Source organism: Pieris rapae, chromosome 10, assembly GCF_905147795.1.
Source record: "Pieris rapae chromosome 10, ilPieRapa1.1, whole genome shotgun sequence".
Classification (NCBI taxonomy): domain Eukaryota; kingdom Metazoa; phylum Arthropoda; class Insecta; order Lepidoptera; family Pieridae; genus Pieris; species Pieris rapae.
In genome coordinates this window covers 8,695,017-8,721,468 of record NC_059518.1, presented here as the reverse complement: position 1 = coordinate 8,721,468, position 26,452 = coordinate 8,695,017, and the positions used below count along the sequence as shown (strand labels likewise).

At 32.6% G+C, this 26,452-nt stretch overlaps 1 protein-coding gene across 5 annotated transcripts in view; it reads left to right on the top strand.

Annotated features, from left to right (window-relative positions):
• The window catches only part of LOC110993998 (tropomyosin-1, isoforms 33/34), a 73,788-nt gene that overhangs the window by 36,448 nt on the left and 10,888 nt on the right, over positions 1-26,452 (top strand). The window contains exon 1 of one of the 5 annotated variants that reach the window (XM_045629726.1): positions 13,120-13,256. The exons of the other annotated variants lie outside the window; for them this stretch is intronic. Within the exon in view, the coding sequence (XP_045485682.1) occupies positions 13,238-13,256 (19 nt within the window). The 5' untranslated portion in view covers positions 13,120-13,237. Of the gene's footprint in view, positions 1-13,119; positions 13,257-26,452 lie in introns of those variants that run through there. 5 annotated transcript variants of the gene reach the window in all.

Genomic DNA, 26,452 nt, shown 5'->3' with positions numbered 1-26,452 from the left:
GATGTGGGTGGCATCTGATTGACCGACCGACATTTCCATTTTGGTTCGCATTCATTTGAATACAAATAGCAAGAATCCTACTGGCTCTAGGGGATTCCTTGGGTACCCTACAAACCTTAACAAAGTTATACACTGAAACTTAAAATAATTTTATTCATGTACCTAGGTAGCCAAGTACATTTATGAACGTCAAATTGTTTGTAATGCAGAGCTGCCATACCGAACTGGAGCAAATCCCAAGGATTAGGATCATTTAAATTTACGTTTGACGAGAGTTTGAATTTATTCTTGATTTTGCTTGGGAGCAAATTTTGAGTTTGTTGTAAAAATTAACACAATTTCCATACTAGTGCCTTCCTAAGTGCAATCTTCAAGAGCCTGGTTGGTCGCTTTAGATTATTTCGGTTTCAAGTATACTTGTGGAAGTCGCAAATAAGAAATCAAAGGGTACTTATACATTTTTATAAAGTATAGATATCAGTCAATAAAGATTACTAGCTCAGTCCGAAGACACATCCTGCACCTGAAACGCTATGAATGTGTTGCCTAGGGTTGCCAGTTTCTTTTCAGCCTATACGGGGCAAATGCTTAAATATATAAAAATAAAATACGGGAATTTCGTTTCTTACGATGGTCAATAAAAAAACAAAATTATATAGAGACATTTTTTTAGGATATTCTTCGTTGAACAACAAACTTCGTTAACAACTTTTTTGGTAATTAAAAAAAATCAATACAATTATGTATAATCGTAATTAGGAACAGTTGCAACTTGCAACTCGCTTTTATTACATGATGGGTACATTTATTTCTTATATCAGTCCACTTATTAGGTGCCTGGAAAGGGTTTGAGCTAGGCATTTTAAAAACGATAAGTAATTCTTTTGCGTTAGTCGTTAATCCACACATTATTCAATTTTAAAGAATGAATAATAAAAAAGCGGACAAAGGTTCGAATACGGGACAGAGACAGTCCCGCCGGCATTTTAAACTGATGACTGTACGACTGAAGGACGGAACTTTTATGCCCAAAATACAGGACAGTTTTGCCACCCTTTAAAGAAATAGTAAGCTTTTCATGTGGAAACAATTGGAGAAGGCCTATGTCGACAGACATCCTGACCAAAGTGGTTGCTAATAAATTTATTATTTTGCTAAGTGAATTAGATTTAAGAATACTATCATTTGTAAAAATAGCATGTAAGTGAAAAAGGTCAGCGAATAAAGGGCTTCTGTTATTATAAGCTTTTTTTAAGAAAATATCATTACTATCTCCTAATTTTTATCTATTAAATTCGGACATGCGACTTCGGCTTTGTTATGTCCATAGAAACTACTGAAAATTTAATTTACTTATTTTATACACAAACTATTTAGTATTTTCTAAAATTAAGTTTTGTGGCCTTAAGTAAATATCTGTAATAATACTCAGTTTAACTTAAAGCTTCTCAGCTTTGATAAGACACAAATAGGAACCAGCTGTCCACTGAAGTATTTCCGAACCAATTCGACTTAGGGTCCTTCAAGAACAGAGCGTACCAGTTCTTAAAAGACCGGCAATGCACTCGCAAACCCTCTGGCATTGAGAGTGTCCATGGGCGGCGGTATCACTTAACATCAGGTGAGCCTCCTGCCCGTTTGTTTTATAAAAAAAAAAACGTAAAATATCAATAAGAGAGCTGATCACGTGTTCCCGGAATTTAAGTTGCGGCTCACGACATTTGCTGACAACGTGAAAATTTACACTGATTATACAGTAATTAAATCAATATAAATATTCATGCGTAATTAAAAATAGAATTGAATAATTTGCTCAGAATATTTAAAACATACGCGTATGCTCTGTCAATGTAGAACTGCATAGGCTACGTAATCGATATTTTAAATTGCGCAATGACTCGGAAATGACAGCTTGAAATTTTGAAACCCGCGATTCGTGTCGATACTCGTGGGTGGATGTTTCTTTCTACATAAGAAAGTGTGTTGCTGTGTGCCGTGTGGGTTGTGAAGATAATAGTAAAATGTCGTTTATAACTTACGTCTGTATTAATAGCTTTTGTAGCCCACATTCAGAGCTGTGTATGAATGATGAAAATTACTTTGAGTAACTGCTTTAATCTAATATTCGAAGAGTGATACATATTTACTATTTTCTATGTAAACAATTGTGGAGTCTGTAACAAGGATATAGAAGTGATATAACTGCGATCCTTCATTCCCAAAGAAAAAAATATTTTTGCTCTCGAAAAATATCACGATTGAAACAGACGCAGATATAAATGACACAGAATATAAATTTGAATATTTTACTTATTTATAGAATCTGTGAAACTGCACATATAATAATTACGTAATATACGTATACGTAAAATTTGTATCACTTTCTTTAATTTTACTATTATATGTTTTTTATACGTCGACCACGACATTGAATGTTACTCGGCCATCATTCTGGATGTCATCGCATTGTCAGATCTCTTCCTCGTGTTAATGAGCGTTCAAAGCGCACATCCAAGAATCAAGCCACTCCCACACTTTATTTATTACTTCCTCACTAATTGTTCGTAGAACTGTATAAAAACAATTAAATTTTTTCTAAATTACATTTTCTTAATGTCTATTTCACAGAGTCTTTCGTGTTAATTTCCGCAAAATTGATAAAAGATTGTGCTGTTTTTTTGGTGAATTTCTAGCCTTCCGTTATAGGTGATTGAACTTATACAATTATAACAGTCGTTCAGAAAAGAATTCAATCGAAAACGTAAATATTTTAAATTAGAAATTTTCCATAAACTATCTTCTTGGCTCAGCAATTACTAAAGGCCTGAAGTCAATCTCCAATATCTCTACTAAAAACTGTTTAGATCAGCAAGTAGTAACACCGACTTGACTTCCGTCCATTCTCGGATGTTTCGTAGCCATTTTGTGCCTGCAAACATCGATATAGCTATAGCTGGTTACAGAGGCTCTATCATCTGCTTAGTTCGGAAAAGCAATTATATATATTATTGTTTTATTAACATAACTTTTACACACTTTTCTACGGATTATAGTTATGTATTATTGTATTGCCTAAATAATTATAAGTTTAAATACAATAATACATAACTATAATCCGTAAATAAGTGTTTTCTTTAAATTATATATATATTCTAAACCATAAACTCCTAATACTCCTCCATCTCTTTTCATCGCAGCGTAAACACCAATGTATTTAAAAGAGACGAATGACCTTTAATTAAAACAGTGGCAATTATGAGCACTGTTAAAATTCTATCGAAAAGTTATTGAACATTGCCGACGGATACTTTAAACTAATGCTCTTTGATCTACGACTGAAATGCCATTTGCCTTTTCATTCATTAGAGCATTCTAATTAAATTTTTGGTGTCGGTTTTCAGTACAGCGTTAACGAGTAACATTTCAGATGATGTTTTCTTCGTATTTGCGTAATACGGTTACGTTTTTATATGTATATGTTGTGAGCAGTGTTATCCGGCTTAATTTTCTTGACTCTCAAGCCCAATTCGTTTGTTCGATTCCTGGCCGTGCATCACTTGATTCTCCATGTACTCAACCTCTTAACCCTTTGCAGCAAGAAAGGTGTCGCGACGACGGTTAATCACTATACAAATAATTTAGAATATGGATATGTAAGGCTAACACTAAGGGTTTTTAATCCATTAGATATAATTTATTTGTTTCTCATTTAGCGTAATAGTGTGCGCTTATATTTTTGGCAGACGTAGACATAACATTTATTACTAACGAAACACACACACAGAAACACATAAAATAATTATAATAATCAAAACATTGTGGAAACAGTGTGGATTGGGCACATTTAAGTATGTTGGGTCAAGATTCAGCATTATGCTGTGGATCAGACGTGTTCTGCAGCGCTGGTCATTCTTCCAGAGACCACAACGTCGTAGTTTGCGCCTCAGACGCAAAAACATAATGTAATAATAATAACCGTAAAAAAAAATAGTAAAAATTAACAGTCTTGTTAAAGAAGTTATTTAGTAAGCGGTATCTCCAAGCATGAGAGAGGTGGGATTTCCCAGGTACATATGTAATAACTAAATTAAAAAAAAATATTATTCACATGTATTTGAATTTACGAAATAATATTTGATGCTTCGCTGAGGTAATGTTAGGAGTCACTTCAAGTACTCTATTCAATTGCAAAAGCATTCAATTGCCTAACACATCGTTTACTTGATGTAAACCTCGTAACAATTTTATGGTTCCTATACAAATATACTTAATAATATGCAGTAGGAAAACATTGCGAGAAATTGCAATATTAATATATTTAAAAAAATTATGTCTAGAAAGCGTCATTTCATACTTTGAAACAATGGCCGACGGAGAACTTTTACTTAGTATCACAGTAATCAACACTTGTGATAGAGCAAGTATTGCCTTTTATGAGGCTTAGGCCCTATTTTTATTTTTATTATTATTATTATTATAGGCCCTATTGGACATCTGCCCACTGAAGTATTTTCAAACCAATTCGACTTAAGTCCCATCACGAAAAGAGCATACCAATTCTTAAAAGGCCTTCTTTAGCTTCTCTTTCCTTCTTAAGCCTTCTGCTTGCTTGCCCCCTGTTCATATTCTAAATTAATACAATCTTGATTTGATTATAAAGTTATTCTTTACCCTCAATCACTATAAGACGATGAAATATTTGAAAAATCGTGAAGTGAAATGTGTGGTAGTGCCGCCTTTATGCTAACACCAAAGAGATTTGTTGGAAGTTGGAACTGATTTTAAGGTTAGAATAACTTTATTTCTCATATAAATTTTTCAATACAAAATTGAAGTTTTACCTTACGAACAATAGAAAGCTTACCTTTGTAAACAAACCGCTATACATTTATGATTCACTCATTTTTGGCATAAAGCATTAAGACGTAGTAATATATCAATTTGAACACTCAGAGCAGCCAGATGCGCATTTTATCGTTTCTGGCCAGTTTTCAAGTGCCAAAAACCCATTAGAGGTGTATTATTATGTGATTAACTTTCAGATAACAGTATTTTTGCGCAGAATAACGACCCTTTTTTCTTTGTATTCGGAGAAAGTACTGCCATCTACCGGTTGACAAATAAATTAATATGGTAGAGTTTTTAAACGACATCAAAAAAACCTAGGGACGAAGTTATTTTTTTAAGAGTATGAAAACTATTTTAATAATTTATTTGCAAATTTTCGTTTCTATGTGTATGATTGTTGTTGTTGATATGTTCCTACATATCTAGTATCTATAGTCAATTTTGTAAATAAAATGGATTACATATACAATATTATATACGCTTATAAATAATATTATACCTGCTATAATCGATAACAAACTCAAAGATACTTTGCCAAATTTGCTTGTAGTGGCTTTTAGCCAAGAGGTGATCGGATTTATACTAGAGACAGATTTTTAAATTTAACTACGGATAAGAACATCGGGTGAATTATATAGAAATAATATTTTTATTTCTTTAAATAATGTTGACCTATTGAATCTGTATCCAATGGTTGATAAAATTATTAAACAATTAAGTTTTTTTCATATTTAATAGTAAGATTACCTGATAATCTAATAAGCTTTGTTTGGGGAAAGGAAATATATAAGAATAAAAATTAATATTTGTTAATTCTCTATAAGCAATTAAATATAGTGTAAATAGACTCGGGAACTCTTAAAAAAAGTAAAATATACCGGTGTCAGGCTACCCAGCTTTTCCATAACAAACTTAATTGTAAATTCCATGCTTTTTTAATTTTTTTTTCTTTCACACTGTTTACAATACGCGTGAGTGTGTGAGTGTGTGTGCATTAGTGAATGAGTGAGTTATTGTTAGAGTATTATTAATAATAGCCTTTTTTTTAAGAGTATTATTAAAGCATCAAAACAAATAAGCATATATTTTTAATCACAGAGACATGTCATAGAACCCATACAAATGTAAAATTAAAATATCAGTATGTATGTAACACAGTTTATTGTATTTGCATAAAGTAAACATAAAAATTATCGCAGCTTCGCGTCGCTTGACTGCTAAATGATTACGAAGAAAGCTGTTCACATAACAGTTCATATATGGTAATATTGTTATATGTATTGATTTCGTAACAGAATAAGATAACTGAAAAACCCGTATAACTTGAATATTACAACTTGGAATACATGCGGGGCTACTCTCTAACATCCAAGACTTAAATTGACAATCTATGTTCCAGTCCAATAATCAGACGTTTACTATCGCCAATATCGATTTCCCAGTTATGAAATTACCTGGTAACACTTAAATTTCACTATTGGTAGGCCAGCTGTTCATATTTTGATAATTCTTTCTACTGCCTGAACAAGCCCTGAAGCCCCTAATTGAGTTTTATTACATTTAATAAAACTCAATTTTGAAATCGAAATTGTAATCTCAAAATTATGTGGTAACCCTGCTGTTCAATGTTATTTAGAAATGTAAATGCGTTTTTATAGACGTTGTTTCAATGACAAACTGTCCAAGAATAGACCACGTACCGTTATTGCTACCTTTTCACATTTTAACCGTAAATACGGACGATTAACTGATTTATAGTCTGAATTATAGCAGCTATAAACTTTATAATCGCCCTTCGTTCTGCTTGTATAGAATAAACAAAATGGATTCACCGCTACCGTTCTTATAAATATTTTAAATTTCGAATTCGAATGACACTTTCGCCTCCTTTGCTTGCCATAAATACGCTATACGCAAAATTATACTTCAAGAGAATGAGAGAATATTAACAGTTTATTAACAAAGAGAGATTAAAGTATGCATATTTTCATAATACTTTCGGAAGATTTACTCTAAGTATGTACATTGTATCATGACAGTAAGTATTTTCAATGTCACCACAATCAATCATGCCGCGTCGTCGTGAGGCGAGGCGCGGTTCCGTTCTACCTCGCGCATGGCTGGACTATTTACGTACCTTTCATTAGTTCTGAGAAGCAAACTTGCGAGGAAGTTCAGTTTTTGTATCGGAAACTGTTGTACTTCGTCCTTTTTTAAACTTTCCCTGTGTTCCACCATTTTAACATGTGCATACAGATGGGACTTTCTAAACGTAATTAAATTCTATGTTACTGCTATGTAAAATTAACTTTGTACTCATTTAAAATGTTTTCATTGTATTTAAGTTTCAATTATATTTATTTAATGTGATTAAGTCCTATATATATTTCCAGAGGAATATTCACAGGAGCGATATTGTGTTAGGTACTTAATGTTATGTATTATATCATATCTTTTTTAGACATAGACATTATCATATTTACTAAGGTACTGTTAGGATCGTTTATTTATTATGTTATAAATAAATTTAATTCAAAAGGTTTTGTATCTGTACCACGGAAGAGTTTCCAGCCACAACATGTAACGCGCCATAACGTTTTTCGGTACTATTGGGTACAGAAAAACGTTACGGTGCGTTACGTGGGGGGGGGGGAGAGTTTCCAAGAATCTTCCAAAAATTTGCGTGACGTAATACTTGAACGCTCCTTAAGTAGTTAAAGCATTTATGTACATATGCAATGAGTGCGCTAAATTTGTTGTGTATGTGTCAGTGAGATTTTAAAATTCTAATTTCGAACACTGTTGAAGTATTGTGAGAATTATACTGAATTTATGAAGCAAGTTTGGCCAATTCTGTTAAGCATTTGTATACATCCGTTTGGGAACGTGTGTAAATTGTAAAATAGTGTTCTATTTTCTGATAGTTTACCAATTGATTTTACGTTTGTATATTTATATATGATCTTTTAAATATCACAATGGTTTGGAGATAATAAGATTAATATTACGCTTGTATCATAATAAAAAATATGTAACAAAAAGACAATTAAAGTTTTATTATTATAATCTGGTTACACTGACATAAACGAGACTGCCTTATATTAAAGTCCATAACATTTTCGACGTACCCTCGTTTTTTTCTCGTATGAACTCACAGATGCTCGATACATTTAGTAAATATTAATATAACGTATTTCACAATTTAAGCTGAACAAACCGGGCATACAATTACGTTGTTGAGTGGCTGCATTCTTTACATATTTAATTATTATTATTCCTCGTATGGATTTATCTGGTGTTGAAGGCTTGGTTACTGTTGGGAATCGTGGTGGTATCCTTTTAAGCTATAATTGGTGCCGTCGAGTTTCTTGTTCGTTCTACGCTCTTGAATTGAGAACTAGCAACGCTATCGTATCTTCGTCGTTCATAGGTCTACAATAGTTTCAAACATGAAGGACATGTGGTTTTTGCTATTATAGTCGCATTAAAGTATCTAAAATAAACTAGTATTATTTTGATTCTGTTTCTTAACAAGCTAATTAAAGTGGTTTAATGAACCTATTGCCATAGTTTCCGGTTTTATGGAGTTGAACATTCTCTTAAAGAGGTCGTTAAGAGAGCTATTAGGTAAAAATTAACGATTCCACAGAAACTTGATTGTTTAAGATTCGCGGTATATAGAATTTGGTAGATAGAATTTTGAATAGTTTTAACAGTTATTGCATTATTAAATTAACTTTTTGAAATCATTCTATCTGGTGTAGGAGACATATTGGAGAGGTCATTCACCTCTGCAGAAGAAATAAGGATTGTTTTTTAATATTATAGTTTCCTTATATAACTGAAATTTGTATCCATATCTTCGGAGTTACACTTTCCTTTTAATTTAGGCTAATATCATATTTCACACTATAATTGTGTTAAATCTTTAATTTGTCTCGCTTTTATTTTACAAGATATTTGTTTTAAAGTTCACTTCCCACGAATCTTGATGAATACAAGGTCATAAGAATTTTAAAGACACCTGGTTCGATGGAAACTGGCTAGGAAATCTAGACTAGTTCTTAATATATCTCTTGATTTGTATAATGTATTGAGATATTACATTTATATATAAAATACGTTTATTTGGGAACATAAGATCATCAAGGTATCACTTATTCCACGTCATTAAATTTGAACCTATAGGCATCCCTACTTATCGGCAAAGAAGACAGAGGGTGTAGGTCGATATCATAGTGTAAAAAAAAAAAAAAATTTATAATGACTATTATGTATGTGTATTACAGTAAAAACAGGACGTAGATCGCGGCTTCCCATTACAAACAAAAAAGTCGGAAAATTACTTGTACATTGTTCTAGTTTAGTCTTTCCGATGGTAATTTCGAATTCATTCACATACCTACTTATCGTTTATTATGATCGTTGATTATACGACATTTCTTTTGAAATCATCTTTGATATAATTTAATCATATAATAAAAAAAAACTTATGTCAAATGCTTTCTATAATTTGCTTTCTTTCGAACAAAGGACCATATCTACGAACGATTATGTAGTGATGTCAATAAGATTTATGATCTACTATCAATCTCAGTATTCATCTCAGTACAAAGTTATCGTGTACAACTGTTGTGAGTACAGTTTTAACGTTATTTTTAATAACGGTTGAAGACGTTACCGGTCAGGCCATGGCGTGTCCGCACGGTACACTACACACGTAATCATCTTAATTCCTTGTTATTTTAATAACATAATATATATATATATATATATTCATTGGTTGTAAAGTAGTCTTTAATCTTTGTGTTAAGAGGCCACAGTGAGAAGAATATGAAAGGAAATGCTTAGATGGTTTGGCCATGTGGTACGAGTGATCAGAAGCTATTACTTAGTAGGATATACATGGCAACTGTGGATTTGGAATTGAGAGAGTAGGGAGAAGTTCAAAGTATCCGTAATCAACGAGCAATCATGATGAAAAACATGAAAGTGGATGAAGCGATAGAGATGTATCAGGATGTAAAGTAGCGGGAAAAAGGCTTGAATATAGGAATAAAAAATAAATCTATTCTTAATCATACTTTCAAATAGCTTCCATAGTGTATGTTGTAATCAAGTGCGTACTTTTCTTGTTAAACGAGCAGCAATTAATACTAACCAATAGATATTGTTAATAAATAAAGATGTCAAAAGCCAATGCCACAAAAGGACAAGGCTGTGTTGAATAACAATGAGAGATATGTATGAAGGATAAGGCAGCGATGTCCTCCTCACCAACTTGTGCTTTGATAACAATAAGTCTTACCACGTAACAGTATTGTGGCGCGCGTCATTAAATTGATTAACACGCGAAATGTACGTGACAATAATAATGAAAAATTGTCGCAATTTTTCATTATGTGTACGCACGAGTGCGTGTGTCCAGATTGGATCTTCAGATCATAATTAGTATTGTAAGTGTAAAGAAAGTTAAGTTTCCATCTTATGCATATGTATGTGTGTTAGATGCAGTAGACCGCGTAGTGATAGACTTCTTACAACGAACACTCCGACTTATTTCGTATTCCAAAGAATTCAGTGGTTAATACTTGACACTTATAGAATCGATTTTATTACTTTGAACTTTATACCTCTAGAAATTGAATTCATAATTGCATTTTCGCTGTTTGTCAACGTATAGGCGGATATGCACAAGCTGATGTTCGGACATTCTGTACACGTAACAAATGTTTTCCGGTATGATTGTTGAGAATTAGTACTTATGAATTAATTGGTTACTGTATATCAACAAACCTATATTGTATAATTTTGTAAATGTAAAAGCCTTACCGAGTTAGGGAAAGCGGAAGAAGCCGTTCCAAATCGTAGATTGAGCATAACGTAATGATAAACATTCCAAGTTGGATTTGTTGTAGTTTACATTTTTCGTGTAGATTATCATTTATTCATTTAGGTGACACAATGTACTTATGAACATCAATAAACAAATACATATGAAATGCTTCTAATTTTACATTTGCTGCCAGTTCTCAAATCAAGGGCGTAGAACGGACGACAAGAAGAAGACTCCACCACTCTCTTAATCGCCAAGTTTTTTGTTATACACAGTTTTGTTTATTTTGTTTGTTTTTGGTTTCAAGGAGCCGCAACTATTACACCATGTTCCACATGACGGCTTAAGTATTTAATAGTTAATTAATGATAAAAAATTAAAATGAAAATTTGTCCTCTATCAGCGGAGGCATGTTGAAATATGGTTGCTAATAAAATATGAATTCTTTTTTTTTTATGGTCACCACATCATACATAACGCTATATCTACACTATGTCACAAGTTAACTTATCTTATTATAATCATACAATATTTCGATTTTTTTTTGCATTAGACATTGGTTCTAACTGCTTTTCTTCAAGCGATATAAATTTACTATAAATATTAATACTGTAAACAGGAAATACTACACATGTTGGTAATAAATATACTAAAAAACTAATTAATCAGCTGTTTTACCAGGCTATATAATGGTCTCGGTAGAATGCGATCCTGGAGTCTTTATAACGCGGCTTTGTAGGATCTTCTCGAGGTGATTTTAGCGGATATTGCTCACCCAGTCTATCAGAAGAGCAGAGATTTTTGTGTGGGTCCCACATACCCCTGCAACTTTTGCGGGCAGGGGCGCAAATGCATTTCCACCTCTGATATAAAAAAGGCTATATAATAATAGACAATATTTTATACATTTTATAAATATAATATTTTTTACTACTATTTATACTTTAACTTTCTAAATTATGCTGGTATATGCTTTGATATAACACCATATTATATAACCTAGGTATCTTACGTCTTGTTAAAAATTGCAACCTTCTAAATAGTACCGCTACGAATCATTATAAATGGCGGCTATTTATTATTCTAAACTCATTTAATATTCAAATAGAGCATTATGTGGAACAATTTGCATTTTAATGTCCAACCTTATGAATCCTCGACGTCTGGTCACTGATTCTCTATTGATAGGAAATTATTTTTGACTTTCGAATACGAAATTCGCTAAATATTTCATTTTAATAGACGAAGAAATTTTACCTGTATACTGGCGTGCAGATAAGACAGTTGTGGTGGAAATTTACTTTGCTCCTTGTTTATAACATTTTTATATATATACTATGAGCTATAATAAAGACCTCAAACTTAGGGTTTAGGCTTCTATTTAATTTCTTAGTTGCTCACGCCTAGGTGACAATATATAGCGATAAATTAAAGCCGAAGAATCGCGTACAAAGAAAATACTTCAATTGGTGCTAAGATAAGCCTCGAACAGACAACCTCGCGTTTAAAATCCGCAAGCTTAACCATTCAACTCTGTTTTATTAATTCCCATAATAAAAAAGTCTTAAATACACTATGAACAAATTTTAAATAAAGAATAGGCTTTTGGATTCGAATTTTAAAATGTGGATCATATTTGTCGATTACGTCACAAAAATAGTTTTCATTTACTATAAAATGTATTGAGTTGGTGAGTTACATAATGTGTTCGAGTTTCGACATCGGATTTTGGCTGATTAAAGCAAATAATTCTCAGTACTTTAAGTAGTCTTTTATATTCAAAGTATTATTTTCTTGTCATTTCTTCTGAAAATAGCACATTGTCTTGTCGACAAATGTAACCATTTATTGTTTAACAGATATAAAAAAAGTATGTGTATAGAATAAACAACGATGCTCGGTAATTCTTATCTACACTTTCCTTTTGAGTTCATTGAACTGTTCAGTTGAAGAGTGAAAAGTGCGTAGTGTGTGCAAATAATGACACACTTAAAGAATTACTATTTTCTAGCGTTTTATTTTTGCACGCGTTTTCTTTTTGTGCAAATTCATTATTCAATTGTTTATGTCACACTTTACTGTGTGTCCCGGCTTCACATATATTATTTATATTTGAAATAAATATTAGTCTCTGAGGTAATAAGAATTGTAAATAAGCAAAGGATTTTAAATAACTCCGTTTTTGTGTTTGTTCTTAAGCATAGACATCTTCTTTTTTATATATTAGTAGTAATGTAGACTGTTAACAAAAATTGTGTTTAAGTATATTCGCTAAAACAGTGTAGTTTACGATTACATTAACAAAACTTTGTATGTTTTTTTTAATTGATAAAGTCACCCTTTAGAAAATAAAAGTAGGCGAAATAAAACACTGAACCCGGTTTTCCTAACGATAACAAGTGTTTAGTTGGGTTGTTCGGCCAGTGCCACATACGTCGTTCAAACGAACGCTCGCGTCGCTCGTTGTTTTTGTGTAGCAATGTGGATTAGGGGTAGTGTAGTGATGTGCCCTTGTGGATTGTCCTTAGGTAACATGAGCTAGCTTTTGCAAAAATGTTTTTGGACGGAAGAGGTCAGTTTTTATATATAGCCTTTTGCTATAAAAAACTTTCTTATTTTTTATAAAAATACATACTTATCGATACCCATACAATTATGCTGAGAAAAAAAAAATCCAATCCTCAATTGTTTTTTATAAAATTTTACGATACTATAATGTACTTATTTATTTATTTATTTTATTACAGTATTCCTACAACTAAACAATTACATTACACACACAAGCCAAAACGGAATACACATTGAAACACAAACTTAAAGCACAGTTTGTAAAATTTAAAAGAATAAATTTATACCGAAAGTGTTTATCTATATAGAATATATAAAGAGTATTAATTTACCGTATTTACGTTACATGAGTTTGGGTCATGGCCTTAATTAAAGCCGACCGAGCTTAATAAAAAAATATTTTAAATTGATACTTGAAAACCTACCAACGGAACATAATCTTCCTCCACCTGACAATGCAAGCTATGATTATTGCAATAGATTTATACAATGCAAATACTATGTGTTATTAGGTACAGTTAAACTATGGTATTTCCTAAGGACGTCAATTTAGAAAACGCACGAGTGTAAAATATACACGCAAAATCCTACTTTACCCAATATGACACAGACGAACATCAACATCGTAACTTATATCAAAAATTATGTCATTATTGTATTATGACCATGCCGTTTTGTATCTGCATGAATTAATAGACGAATTTAAATCGGGTACTTTTATATCTACAATACATATATATATTTAAAAAATAATCTTTGGCGTTAAATATTTTATGGTCTGGGCCGCAGCTAACTGCATCTGTCAATCAAATATGTAAGTTGGTGATCAGACTCATGTGCTTCTTGTCGTCGACTTCTTGGGTCTAAGGCAAGCCGGCTTCCCCGCGATGTTTTCTTTCTTCGTTTTCGCGATTGTTAAATGCGCACAAAAAAATCATTGGCGCACAGCCGGGTATCGAATCTACGACCGGAGACAGGGAGATTCACACGCCGAAGTCACTAGGTTTCTCTTTTTAATTTATATATACACATACAATTCACTCCTGATATACAATTATCTACATTAATATTTTATGTATATGATATATGTATCCCAGGCACGTGAACATAGTATATTACATACTTCTATTACATATTATAGAACACTAAGTTTATGAACATTACCTTAGTTTAGGCTATTAGGTTAACATAATATTACTTATTAGCCATAATTATTATTGTATAGGCTATATTGTAATTTATGTAAACTCGCACTCTTTTTTTGTGAACTTTATTGTAAGAAAAAAAAGATTTTATGTACATATTTATTATAAACTAGTGGTTAAACTGAAAATACATTACGATTGTTCCAAATCAGTCCAACCTTGATTTCTCACCTTATAAACGCCACTTTCGTAAAACGTTTATCTACCATGTGAGAAACTCTCGGTTAATTATTATCCGAATTTGGCCTCCGTTTTAATTTAACCTAGACATTATCGTTTAATATAAACACGTTGTCTTTTACCTTGAACACGAGCCAGGATTTAAAATTTTATATTCGATTACAAAATAACCGATAATTTTATTTCTTCCGGGGCATGTTTAATTAATTTAACGTGTCGAAATGTGAATTTCCACCGTTTAATTTCAATTTAAATGTTAAATTGGAATTAAGTTTACAAAAAAGCCTATAATAATCTGAGACATGTTTGAATACAAATAGAATAGTATAGGTCCACAAAATACTGTATTAAAGTATTTTTTTAGTTTTGGGGTGAAATTATTCAATAATTGTGAAAACTCCTAAGTATATGTTGTAAAAAAATTATAAATATTTTACCAGTAATGTAAAAAGACCTGTAATAGTTAATATGCATTGCATGAGCTGTGTTCATTTGATGTATATCGTGTGCGTCCTTGCCAGATATTAACCGCAGTTAACTGCGCTGCCTAAATAACTTTGACATTTGCACTGGTTCAATTTCATTGGCATCGTAATGTGATATTATTCGCTAATGCTCACGTCCGCCTTGTCGATTTCCATCGACTTGAATATGTTTATTTGTAAGAAATTACTTTCCCCTGAGCCGACTGTATTAATTGATCGAAATAGTATTTATACTTAATATTAATTTTGGTTTATAAACCAGTAAAATTGTTGCTCTCTGACATTTCTGTATAACTTTGACGTGCGGGTTTTATATTATACAAGTACCATAGACTCATAGGATTCGTGTCTTTATGGTCATTTGACAGTTGTTATTGTCATATTTGATATATATTAAACTATTTAATGACATCCCTAGAAGTTGTAGATCACTGCCGTGTAATTATTTCAAGGGGAAGGTGATTAAATTTTTTAAAGGCAAGATGCCATTATAGCGTGGACGAATATTTAGACCATAAATTTGACACCAATTCTAAATAACTGAACTTATTTCATTAATGTTCTTATTTAATGACGTTATAAAAATCAGTATGACATTTGCATGCCTTATATATGGCTCATTGTGCGGGTTTTTATAATTATCTTATCTAATTGTACCAATATCTAAGCAAACAAACGATTTCATTTCACAGTAGATATTAGTGTTTCCAACCAAGTGCAAAGAAAATGACAGGTCGTTCCGCTTTAATCACGCTTGACAAGTGCGTGAGCGAAACATATATTGCAGAATTATATATGTAATTTGTTCCACGTTACTGTATATTTCCATTACACCCGGGTTCCATCTATAATTGTTAGGCATGGTCGATACTTCAAATCTGCGGCTCCATTTATTAATAAATGAAACATTTCCGAACCAATTCGACTCAGGGTTCTTCAAGAAAAGAGCGTACCAATTCTTAAAAGGCCGGCAACGCACTCGCGAGCCCTCTGGCATTGAGTGTCCATGGGCGGCGGTATCACTTAACATCTGGTGAGCCTCCTGCCCGTTTGCCCCCTGTTCTATAAAAAAAACATTTCTGTTGGTAGATTGTAACTTGTTTCTCAAGGATTTTCCGGAATAGAACCTATTTCTCTAACCTGTGGTTGAAAATTGATGATTGAAAGCTGATGTGTGAAATGACGTTTGAAGATATTCTCACATTCGTACAGGTTGAAGGTGTAACATGAATGCGTTGATTGAACAGTTTAATATTTTTGATCACTTATGCTACTAAACACAAAATTTTGAGTGTTGGCGGCGTGCCAGAGTTTGCATTACATAGCCATTTACAGGTTTCGAGGTCATATAAAACGTACAACTTCTAATTATCCTTTGTTTTCTGCATTTTCATAATAAATCAATTTAGATTCAAGTAGGAAATGATTTACTACTTTTTTGCACTTCTTGCCTACCTTATGTAATACATTTTTTTTCTTCACTCACAGTGGTTGCCTGGAAGAGATCGCTCGAAAGTGATAAGGCCGCCAGTTGCTCTCCTTTTCATTTAACTATCTTCAATTTTTATATTGTGATGTAACGAAGTGTTAATAAATAAATAAAGGCTAGTAATACTACATGTAAATAATAAAACACCTTTTATACAGTTAAGTAGAAATAATATTTCACCATCAACAACAAGATTCTATTTTCACACTCTTCTGATATGAATATGTTAATTGTATAGTAATTAGCTTAGGTTAACAATGGTACAATAACGGTGAGCTTATAAGCGAAATATTACACAGAACCAATACGATATAGGGACCCTCAAGAAAATAGTGCACCAATTTTCAAAACACCGGCACCGCGAGTCCTATATATCATTGAGTGTCCATGGAGGACGGTATCACTTAATAATAATAATAATAATTTATGTATTGCAAGAATATGGTACAAAATATTAAGGTGGTACAATCGTAAGTATCACCTTAATATTTTGTATCGTATCTTAACATTTGGTTAGCCTTCTGACCGTTTGTTATTTATAAATAGAAACTGAACTTAAGTCAAGTTTATTATATTTATATTTTTAACATACTCAGAGTTTAGAACGAGATTCAGCATAAGATTATTACAAAATTACGTTGATATTTTAAGAGAAATCATTTCAGAATAAACTTTCGCACATTACATGCGCAAGCATTATGATGACCATGCGCAAAAAGTTGTGACATCACTGCTTATAATGTGTGATATGAAAGATTTGACGATTACAATAACGTTAATGTGATCATTGTTGGTGTCTAATGATTGCATACGTGGTCATGAGAAAATTATCGTCAAGACTTCTAACATATCAAATAAATAAATATTGTTTTAACTGACTGAAAATCAAATTACACCGAATACAAATAGTTGCTAATCGGAAAAGGAAAATTTAAAATAACTTTATTTATAACAAAGAACACTTATGAACGCCAACACAAAAGATTTTTAATTTGTTCTAAATTTACATTTACTACCAGTTAGAAGTCAAGGGCGTAGAGCGGGCAACAAGAACTGGCAAGAAACTGGCTCTTCGTTTCTCTTTTTAATCACCAAGTTTTTAGTCATACAAATTGTTTGCAAGGCAGCCATAAATATTTGAACTGGAACAAAGAAGAAAAGGGATAGATCATAAGTACCAATAACCCACACACAATGTCATGAAAGTATATGATGAAAGACTATATGAATATGATTTTCAATTGTTATTGAAACGTTCCTGCTATCGGCGGGATTTTTAACGGTTATTAATAGATTCCTAGGGAAGGATTAAGTATTGAATTCTTAATCATTTTGTGTAAATTTAATACAACGTAATTATTATATGTAGTTTGGTTAAAAATATTGTCTGGTATACAAGAATTTCACTTTCGAAGCTCCGGTCTGAAACTAGTATCAGTAATCTTTTATTTACACAACAATTCACTTACTTAATTATATCGTGTTTATGAAAATTATACAATTAAAAACGTATATCTATAATACAGAACTATTGTTTAGACATTTGTAAGTGAGATTTATCATAGCATTATGCAATTTTAATTTCCGTCCATGCTCAGTGTATGGTTCACCAATGCTGTCAATGATAATTAAAAAGAAGCGGAAGTTGGGAGAGTGACCGAAAGTACCCTGATTAAGATAGACACTAATTACGACACACAAATGTAACGTCGAATTAAGCTAATGGATAATTGATTGTAATAGATTAACATATGTAAATTAACTACATAACAGTCAACTATCTCTTTCAGAGTTGACTCGTTTTTGCAATAGAATTTTAACATATATTTTAAAACGCATTGTTGAATGTGAAACTTTAAACAATGGTTTGAAATATAACCTCGGTAAAATTGGGTCAGAATTTAATTAGGAAATATAAGTAACGTTCAAGAACGCGAATTAGTTGTCCTTTTGTGACCACGAGATGGGCAGATGTGCTTTTATGATATTACCGTCTCTGCGATGACAGCTTTATTGGATACTGTAAAACTGCAAATGATTCCTTAAATCATCTTTAATATCCTACCGTATTGGTATTATTTTATAACTGTCTGTCGCAAGAAAGGTTGTATGTATTTCTTGTCTGTGAATATTTTTACCGATTTTGTCTTAGTATTACGTTTGTTTAAGTTTATTGCATGTGCGGCTTGTGATTACTTTAAGAACGACTACAATGTTATGGTTATCTTAAGTATTATTCTTATTTAAGTGACATTTTTATTGAGAAAAAGGTTTTTACATCTAACTTTCATTGGATTTAGCTATATTAATCTAAATAGTTAGCTAAGTTTATCTTGATGCCTTTCTTTTGTAGTACATAATGAAGCTCATATATTCTGTCGTATCTAAAATTGTATTCGAGAACCAGTTTGCCAATGCAATATACAGTACCGGCATCTTAAATCAGCTGTCATAAACTATTTTCATATGCGTTCCGCTATATCGTAAGTGTCGCCGCTCGGTGTGCAGAAAGATGACCCTGCTAGGGCGGGCGGCCTCCTGACACACAAAACCAACTAATTTTAGATTAGTGATTTCTTCGGACTAGACGCAAACGTATGGATAATATTAATAGAGCGATTCGAGAAATAGCAGTGTAAATGAACTGTTGCGAATAGTTTTTTCGTTGCGTTACGTTCTTTCATTAATATTTATACTGAATATGTTTCATTGCACACTATAAAGTTTACGCTTGATCGATTCATTTGCATAACAATAGTGTTAGTGCATCAAGTGCGTATTAGCTCCCAGGGTCGAGATGACCGAAGTTAATCTACTATGACATAAATAATCTACTTTTTAAGTGTAAAGTAAGGGTAACGTCGCCCATGGACTCTCGATAACAGAAGATTCGAAAGTGCGTTGACAGCGCATTAAAAATTAAAATGGTCTTAAAGGACTCTTTAATTAAATTGGTTCCGAAATACTTAAAAAAATAATAATAATTGTAATAAATGTTCAAAAACTGCCTAAAGTTGTGGAAGATTACAAAAATGCGCCGTTGCTTTCAAAATATTGAGAAGAGATATTGCAGTATAAGTTTAAAAAGAAGAGAACGCATAGAAAGATGGTAGACAAAAGAATACGATGCCTAATTCAGTGTTCATTCTAGACCATGACTTGAATATTTTATACTAACAAACCAAATAAATTACTGTAGGATTCCTGGAATAGGAGAATACAATTTAATTTACATTGACAATTTGCATTGCCACGCCTTATCTTTACCATACATTGATTTGATTATTAGGATTATGATATACCTAGGAAAAAGATAGACGCATCAAACGCGAAACTTCAAAAATGAAAGGTAAATTGGTATTGTTTATGACACTATTTCATCGTCCGATTAATTGAATTATTTGCGGATATGTTGTTTATAATTGACATTTACATGTATCATTCAATTTATATACCTTGCGTAATATCTATAAAACTTTTACTGGTCATTCTAAACAGGTAGTCGGCTTATTTCTAATCAGAGTTAATGACAGTAATTATTTTTAATTTTAATTTAATGACTCAGTTCAAACAAATCTATATATATAAAAGAAAGTCGTGTTAGTTACACCACTTATAACTCAAGAACGAAAGAACAGATTTGAGTGAAAATTGGTATGGAGGTAGCTTAGAGCCAGGAGACGGACATAGGATACTTTTTATCCCGTTCGACAGCGTTCCCGTGGGACTTGACATGAAACGTCAGTCACTATAAAAAGTGGTATAACAAATAAGAATCAGACTTGGAATAATAAAACGCAAATGATAGCTATGTAATTGACGTATAATGACAGCTATGTAATGACGTATATATGACAATTTGATATTTGTAAGAAATCAATATTCAAAATATTTCTATTAAATAAATACGTTTAATTATTTTTACAATTTACAATTTAATTATAATGATAGTGCTATTGCCCATTCGTATAAACAGTGAAGAGAACTATAAAACTCGGTATGGTCGTATGTATACAGTTCATCCAAAGAATGATGAATGTTTCTATTTGTTGTTGTTGTCGAATGACGCATTTAATCGAGTAAAGGAAGTTTATGATACTTTAATGAAGGCAAACGATGATGAAAATGGTGGTTTATATTTCCTAGATGCCCTTGGTGGAACTGGCAAGACATTCCTCATGTCATTAGTTTTAGCAACTGTTCGGGCGAGATCCAACATAGCGGTTGCAGTTGCTTCTTCTGAAATAGCAGCCACATTGTTAGAAGGATGCCGTACGGCTCATTCAGAATTAAAATTACCGTTAAATCTTCAAACTATTGGAGAACCAACGTGTAATATTGCAAAACACTCAGCAATGGCCAAAGTTTTAGCGGCATCGAAAATCATCATCTGGGACGAATGCACAATGGCGCATAAACGTGCATTGGAAGCACTTAACCGAACATTAAAAGATTTACGCAATGAATCGAGATGTTTTGGAGGAGCAATGATTTTACTGTCTGGCGATTTCCGCCAAATACTGCCAGTAATTCCAAGATCTACGGCTGTCGACGAAATAAACGCTTGCCTCAAATCGTCAAATCTATGGCGCTATGTGACGAAACTGCAGCTGACAACAAACATGAGAGTTACATTGCTTACTGATAAAAAAGAAGAAAAAGAATAAAGATGTAGATGACCTGAACTACATAATGGTATGCGTTTGGTGGTTAGAAAATTGAAGAACAATGTAATTTACGCTACGATAATGATAGGAAAATTCAAAGGTGAGGAAGTTCTTATTCCGAGGATCCCGATGATCCCAACCGATATGCCGTTTGAATTTAAAAGACTTCAATTTCCGATACGTCTTGCATTTGCCATGACCATCAACAAATCACAAGGCCAATCCTTAAAAGTTTGTGGTTTAAATCTAGAACATTCATGTTTTTCCCATGGTCAATTATACGTGGCATGTTCACGGGTCGGAAGACCATCAGCGTTGTTTGTTTTTGCGCCTGATAATAAAACAAAAAATGAAAAAATGTGTATCACAAGGTACTTAAGTGAAGAGCAACCTATGTACTAAAATACAGAAATAATAATGAATGATTAATGTAGGTATTTAATTTTTTTGTATTTTTTCCAATAAAAAAACCCAAACTGCTTATTTATTGCCATTAAGGCGGAACAAAGTTCGCCGGGTCAACTAGTTTAGCATAAAGACTAAGCAACATAAGATATTCTATATTGTTCATGGATATTATAATATCCTATATATATATATTATATAATCCTAAATATAGATTGAAACATTCTGTCTTTATCCCCCGCACGTCAATTTGCAATACAAAAAGTTTATTTTTCAATATGAGGCTACTGAAGAATTAAGCGTTGAAGTATTTCTAAACTAATTCGACTTAGGGTCCTTCAAGAATATTGCTTACCAATTCTTAATAGGCTGGCTACGCACTCGTTAGAATTGAGAAGGTCCAAGGGCGGCGGTATCACTTAACATCTGGTGAGCCTCCTGCTCGTTGTTACACGAAGTACAGTTTTATGATAAAAAAATATGCTGTGTATATTTTGTTGAAATACCTATATATTATTGTTATAAAATGTTAATACTTTTGTAATAGCTTCAAAAATATATAAAATCTATCGATAAATATCTTATATAAAATTTTACGTGTAGCCGGATTTAATTCTCAGATAAATACACTTTTTGAAGTTGACTCGTTCCGCGAAATCGTAAGGAAATAAAGCTGTTTGTCAATATCCGATTCAATACCACAAATATTTGTTTCAATGAGTGATTTTGACGGACGTTAAATCGAGGGTAAGTCAATATTTGTTTTTACGTCCCTTTAATGTTTAAATACTTATATGTGATTAATAACCATAATATGTTATCAGTCTTAGTAATTAATCTAGCTGGTTCGGGTCAGTAAAAAAACGAGACTTGCTAGATCTAGCCTCCGTACGTCAAAATAGTTTGAATTCTGAATTTTTCTTTCTAAGTCAACTCGCTAAGCAAATCGTCCTGCTTTGTGTCTGCTATACAATTGGTTAGTAAATAAACGTTTATAACAATAATTAATAATAATTAAGCATCATTTATTCGTTAAAACATTCATAGGCTGATGAAAAGACAGGGTAACAAGGTGGAAAGGGCAACCTGGGAAAAGAAAGAGAGGTCTCTTGCACGGTAGATTGACGAGCTTAGAGAAATTGGTGGGGACTATTAGGAGTAAAATGCTCAAAATAGAGAGAGAGAGAGACGTTGGAGGCCCCATCAGGGGACCTCGAATTTTTTTTTAAATTTTAGTGTATTATTTAGACAGATGTTTGTGACTAATACTATTAACAATTGTCTCGAACACGTAGTATTTGATACAAATCACAAATCGCTGTAGCCCCGACGTATTTCTCAATAGCTGATAATTCGAGTATCCAGGTTTTATACGTGTTTTATCTACTAAATAGGCGGCTTTTAGTATGTGGAAGTGCTATTGATTTACGAGTCGGTCAGACCATGATTGATTCATTGCACGTTTATATACCGTTACCCCACTGTAAGTAGTCTTTGTTGTATACTCGTGAGATGCAATTATTTTGACATTAACGGCAATTGTTGTCATACACTGAACTTTTTGCGTATCATCGCAGGCCCCCGATTGCTTTTATTGCTGCAATCAAACAAGAAATTACAATAAAAAACTTGCTTTTATACGTAATGTTTTTATCTATAAAATATCTATAAAGTATTTTTAATCATATTTTCAATAATAATAAGGTTTTTATCTTTCCAAGATGATGTTTTTGTTCTCGGCGCGGAATTTGGTTATAATTTGCGAGGTGAAATGTTTGTAGTTTTCGGTCGGGATAATATCTAAATTCTGCATACGTAGCAGCGAAATGCAGTACTATCGAATTAAACAAATACCGTTTATTTCATTTATTTGTTACATTCGTCAATGTAAATTTCATTAAAAAAACCTATTATGACATTCTTTAAACTATGCTTACAACTTTATGTTGTAGAATACTAAAAAGGTTTTTGGTACATATTCAATCACCTCCTAGCGTTATAAGGCTTCCTATTATTAATATGTTTATGTGCTCTTAATACAATTAAGAGATGACATTATCTTATGTCTACACTTTGCTGACAGTCGAACAACTCATGAAGTCAAGACGACCGGTTGTTGTACTGTATTAATAATCTATAACAGACTGTATGGCGTCTGCCCCTACTATCCTTTAATGTACCCAATATTATTTGTCTTTAAGATGGTGGGGTACAATAAATTGGAAACCAGACGGCACTTACAGTTGGCCTAAACGTACTGAAAGTCTTGATAGTGTGCAACCTTGGTGTACTCCAAGAACTGGGTTTCTTTGTACCTATGGGATATGTATCCCCGTTATCCAGGACGTTGCGCCTACTGAATGCGACAGCATCGGAGACATCGGAGACATCCGACACTCATTGTATTTGTATGATCGCAGAGTGAATTCACAGTAGGGATATTGTGTATGTGTTTAAGATTATATTATACTAGTTGACCCGGCGAACTTTGTTCCGCCTTAATGGCAATAAATAAGCAGTTTGGGTTTTTTTATTGGAAAAAATACAAAAAAATTAAATACCTACATTAATCATTCATTATTATTTCTGTATTTTAGTACATAGGTTGCTCTTCACTTAAGTACCTTGTGATACACATTTTTTCATTTTTTGTTTTATTATCAGGCGCAAAAACAAACAACGCTGATGGTCTTCCGACCCGTGAACATGCCACGTATAATTGACCATGGGAAAAACATGAATGTTCTAGATTTAAACCACAAACTTTTAAGGATTGGCCTTGTGATTTGTTGATGGTCATGGCAAATGCAAGACGTATCGGAAATTGAAGTCTTTTAAATTCAAACGGCATATCGGTTGGGATCATCGGGATCCTCGGAATAAGAACTTCCTCACCTTTGAATTTTCCTATCATTATCGTAGCGTAAATTACATTGTTCTTCAATTTTCTAACCACCAAACGCATACCATTATGTAGTTCAGGTCATCTACATCTTTATTCTTTTTCTTCTTTTTTATCAGTAAGCAATGTAACTCTCATGTTTGTTGTCAGCTGCAGTTTCGTCACATAGCGCCATAGATTTGACGATTTGAGGCAAGCGTTTATTTCGTCGACAGCCGTAGATCTTGGAATTACTGGCAGTATTTGGCGGAAATCGCCAGACAGTAAAATCATTGCTCCTCCAAAACATCTCGATTCATTGCGTAAATCTTTTAATGTTCGGTTAAGTGCTTCCAATGCACGTTTATGCGCCATTGTGCATTCGTCCCAGATGATGATTTTCGATGCCGCTAAAACTTTGGCCATTGCTGAGTGTTTTGCAATATTACACGTTGGTTCTCCAATAGTTTGAAGATTTAACGGTAATTTTAATTCTGAATGAGCCGTACGGCATCCTTCTAACAATGTGGCTGCTATTTCAGAAGAAGCAACTGCAACCGCTATGTTGGATCTCGCCCGAACAGTTGCTAAAACTAATGACATGAGGAATGTCTTGCCAGTTCCACCAAGGGCATCTAGGAAATATAAACCACCATTTTCATCATCGTTTGCCTTCATTAAAGTATCATAAACTTCCTTTACTCGATTAAATGCGTCATTCGACAACAACAACAAATAGAAACATTCATCATTCTTTGGATGAACTGTATACATACGACCATACCGAGTTTTATAGTTCTCTTCACTGTTTATACGAATGGGCAATAGCACTATCATTATAATTAAATTGTAAATTGTAAAAATAATTAAACGTATTTATTTAATAGAAATATTTTGAATATTGATTTCTTACAAATATCAAATTGTCATATATACGTCATTACATAGCTGTCATTATACGTCAATTACATAGCTATCATTTGCGTTTTATTATTCCAAGTCTGATTCTTATTTGTTATACCACTTTTTATAGTGACTGACGTTTCATGTCAAGTCCCACGGGAACGCTGTCGAACGGGATAAAAAGTATCCTATGTCCGTCTCCTGGCTCTAAGCTACCTCCATACCAATTTTCACTCAAATCTGTTCTTTCGTTCTTGAGTTATAAGTGGTGTAACTAACACGACTTTCTTTTATATATATAGATGTACTTTATTATATGTTTATTAAACGTTTCTCGACATTATCGTATTGGCAAAGTCTGTACGGATAAAGTATGCATTTTTGTAATAAATAAATATTCATCAGGCCAATTCAAACAAGCCAGGTCTAAGAGGCTGGTACATTGAGACTATATATATTATAGTAAAGTACAGGTGCCCATCCAAATGTATCGTGTATTCCACGAGATGACATATATATGTAATTCATAATATACTATTTAAATGTATATAATTAAATATATAATTATTTATATTAAGTTTATGTATTCTCTACCTTAAAACATAAAAAAATCAATTCAATGTTATGATGACAGCGATTTAAACAACCTACGCGATAACAAGCTTAAATTATGGGATAATAGAAAATACATTTTTTAAAATAAATTATGACAGTAACTAGTTGACCCGGCGAACTTTGTTCCGCCTTAATGGCAATAAATAAGCAGTTTGGGTTTTTTTATTGGAAAAAATACAAAAAAATTAAATACCTACATTAATCATTCATTATTATTTCTGTATTTTAGTACATAGGTTGCTCTTCACTTAAGTACCTTGTGATACACATTTTTTCATTTTTTGTTTTATTATCAGGCGCAAAAACAAACAACGCTGATGGTCTTCCGACCCGTGAACATGCCACGTATAATTGACCATGGGAAAAACAT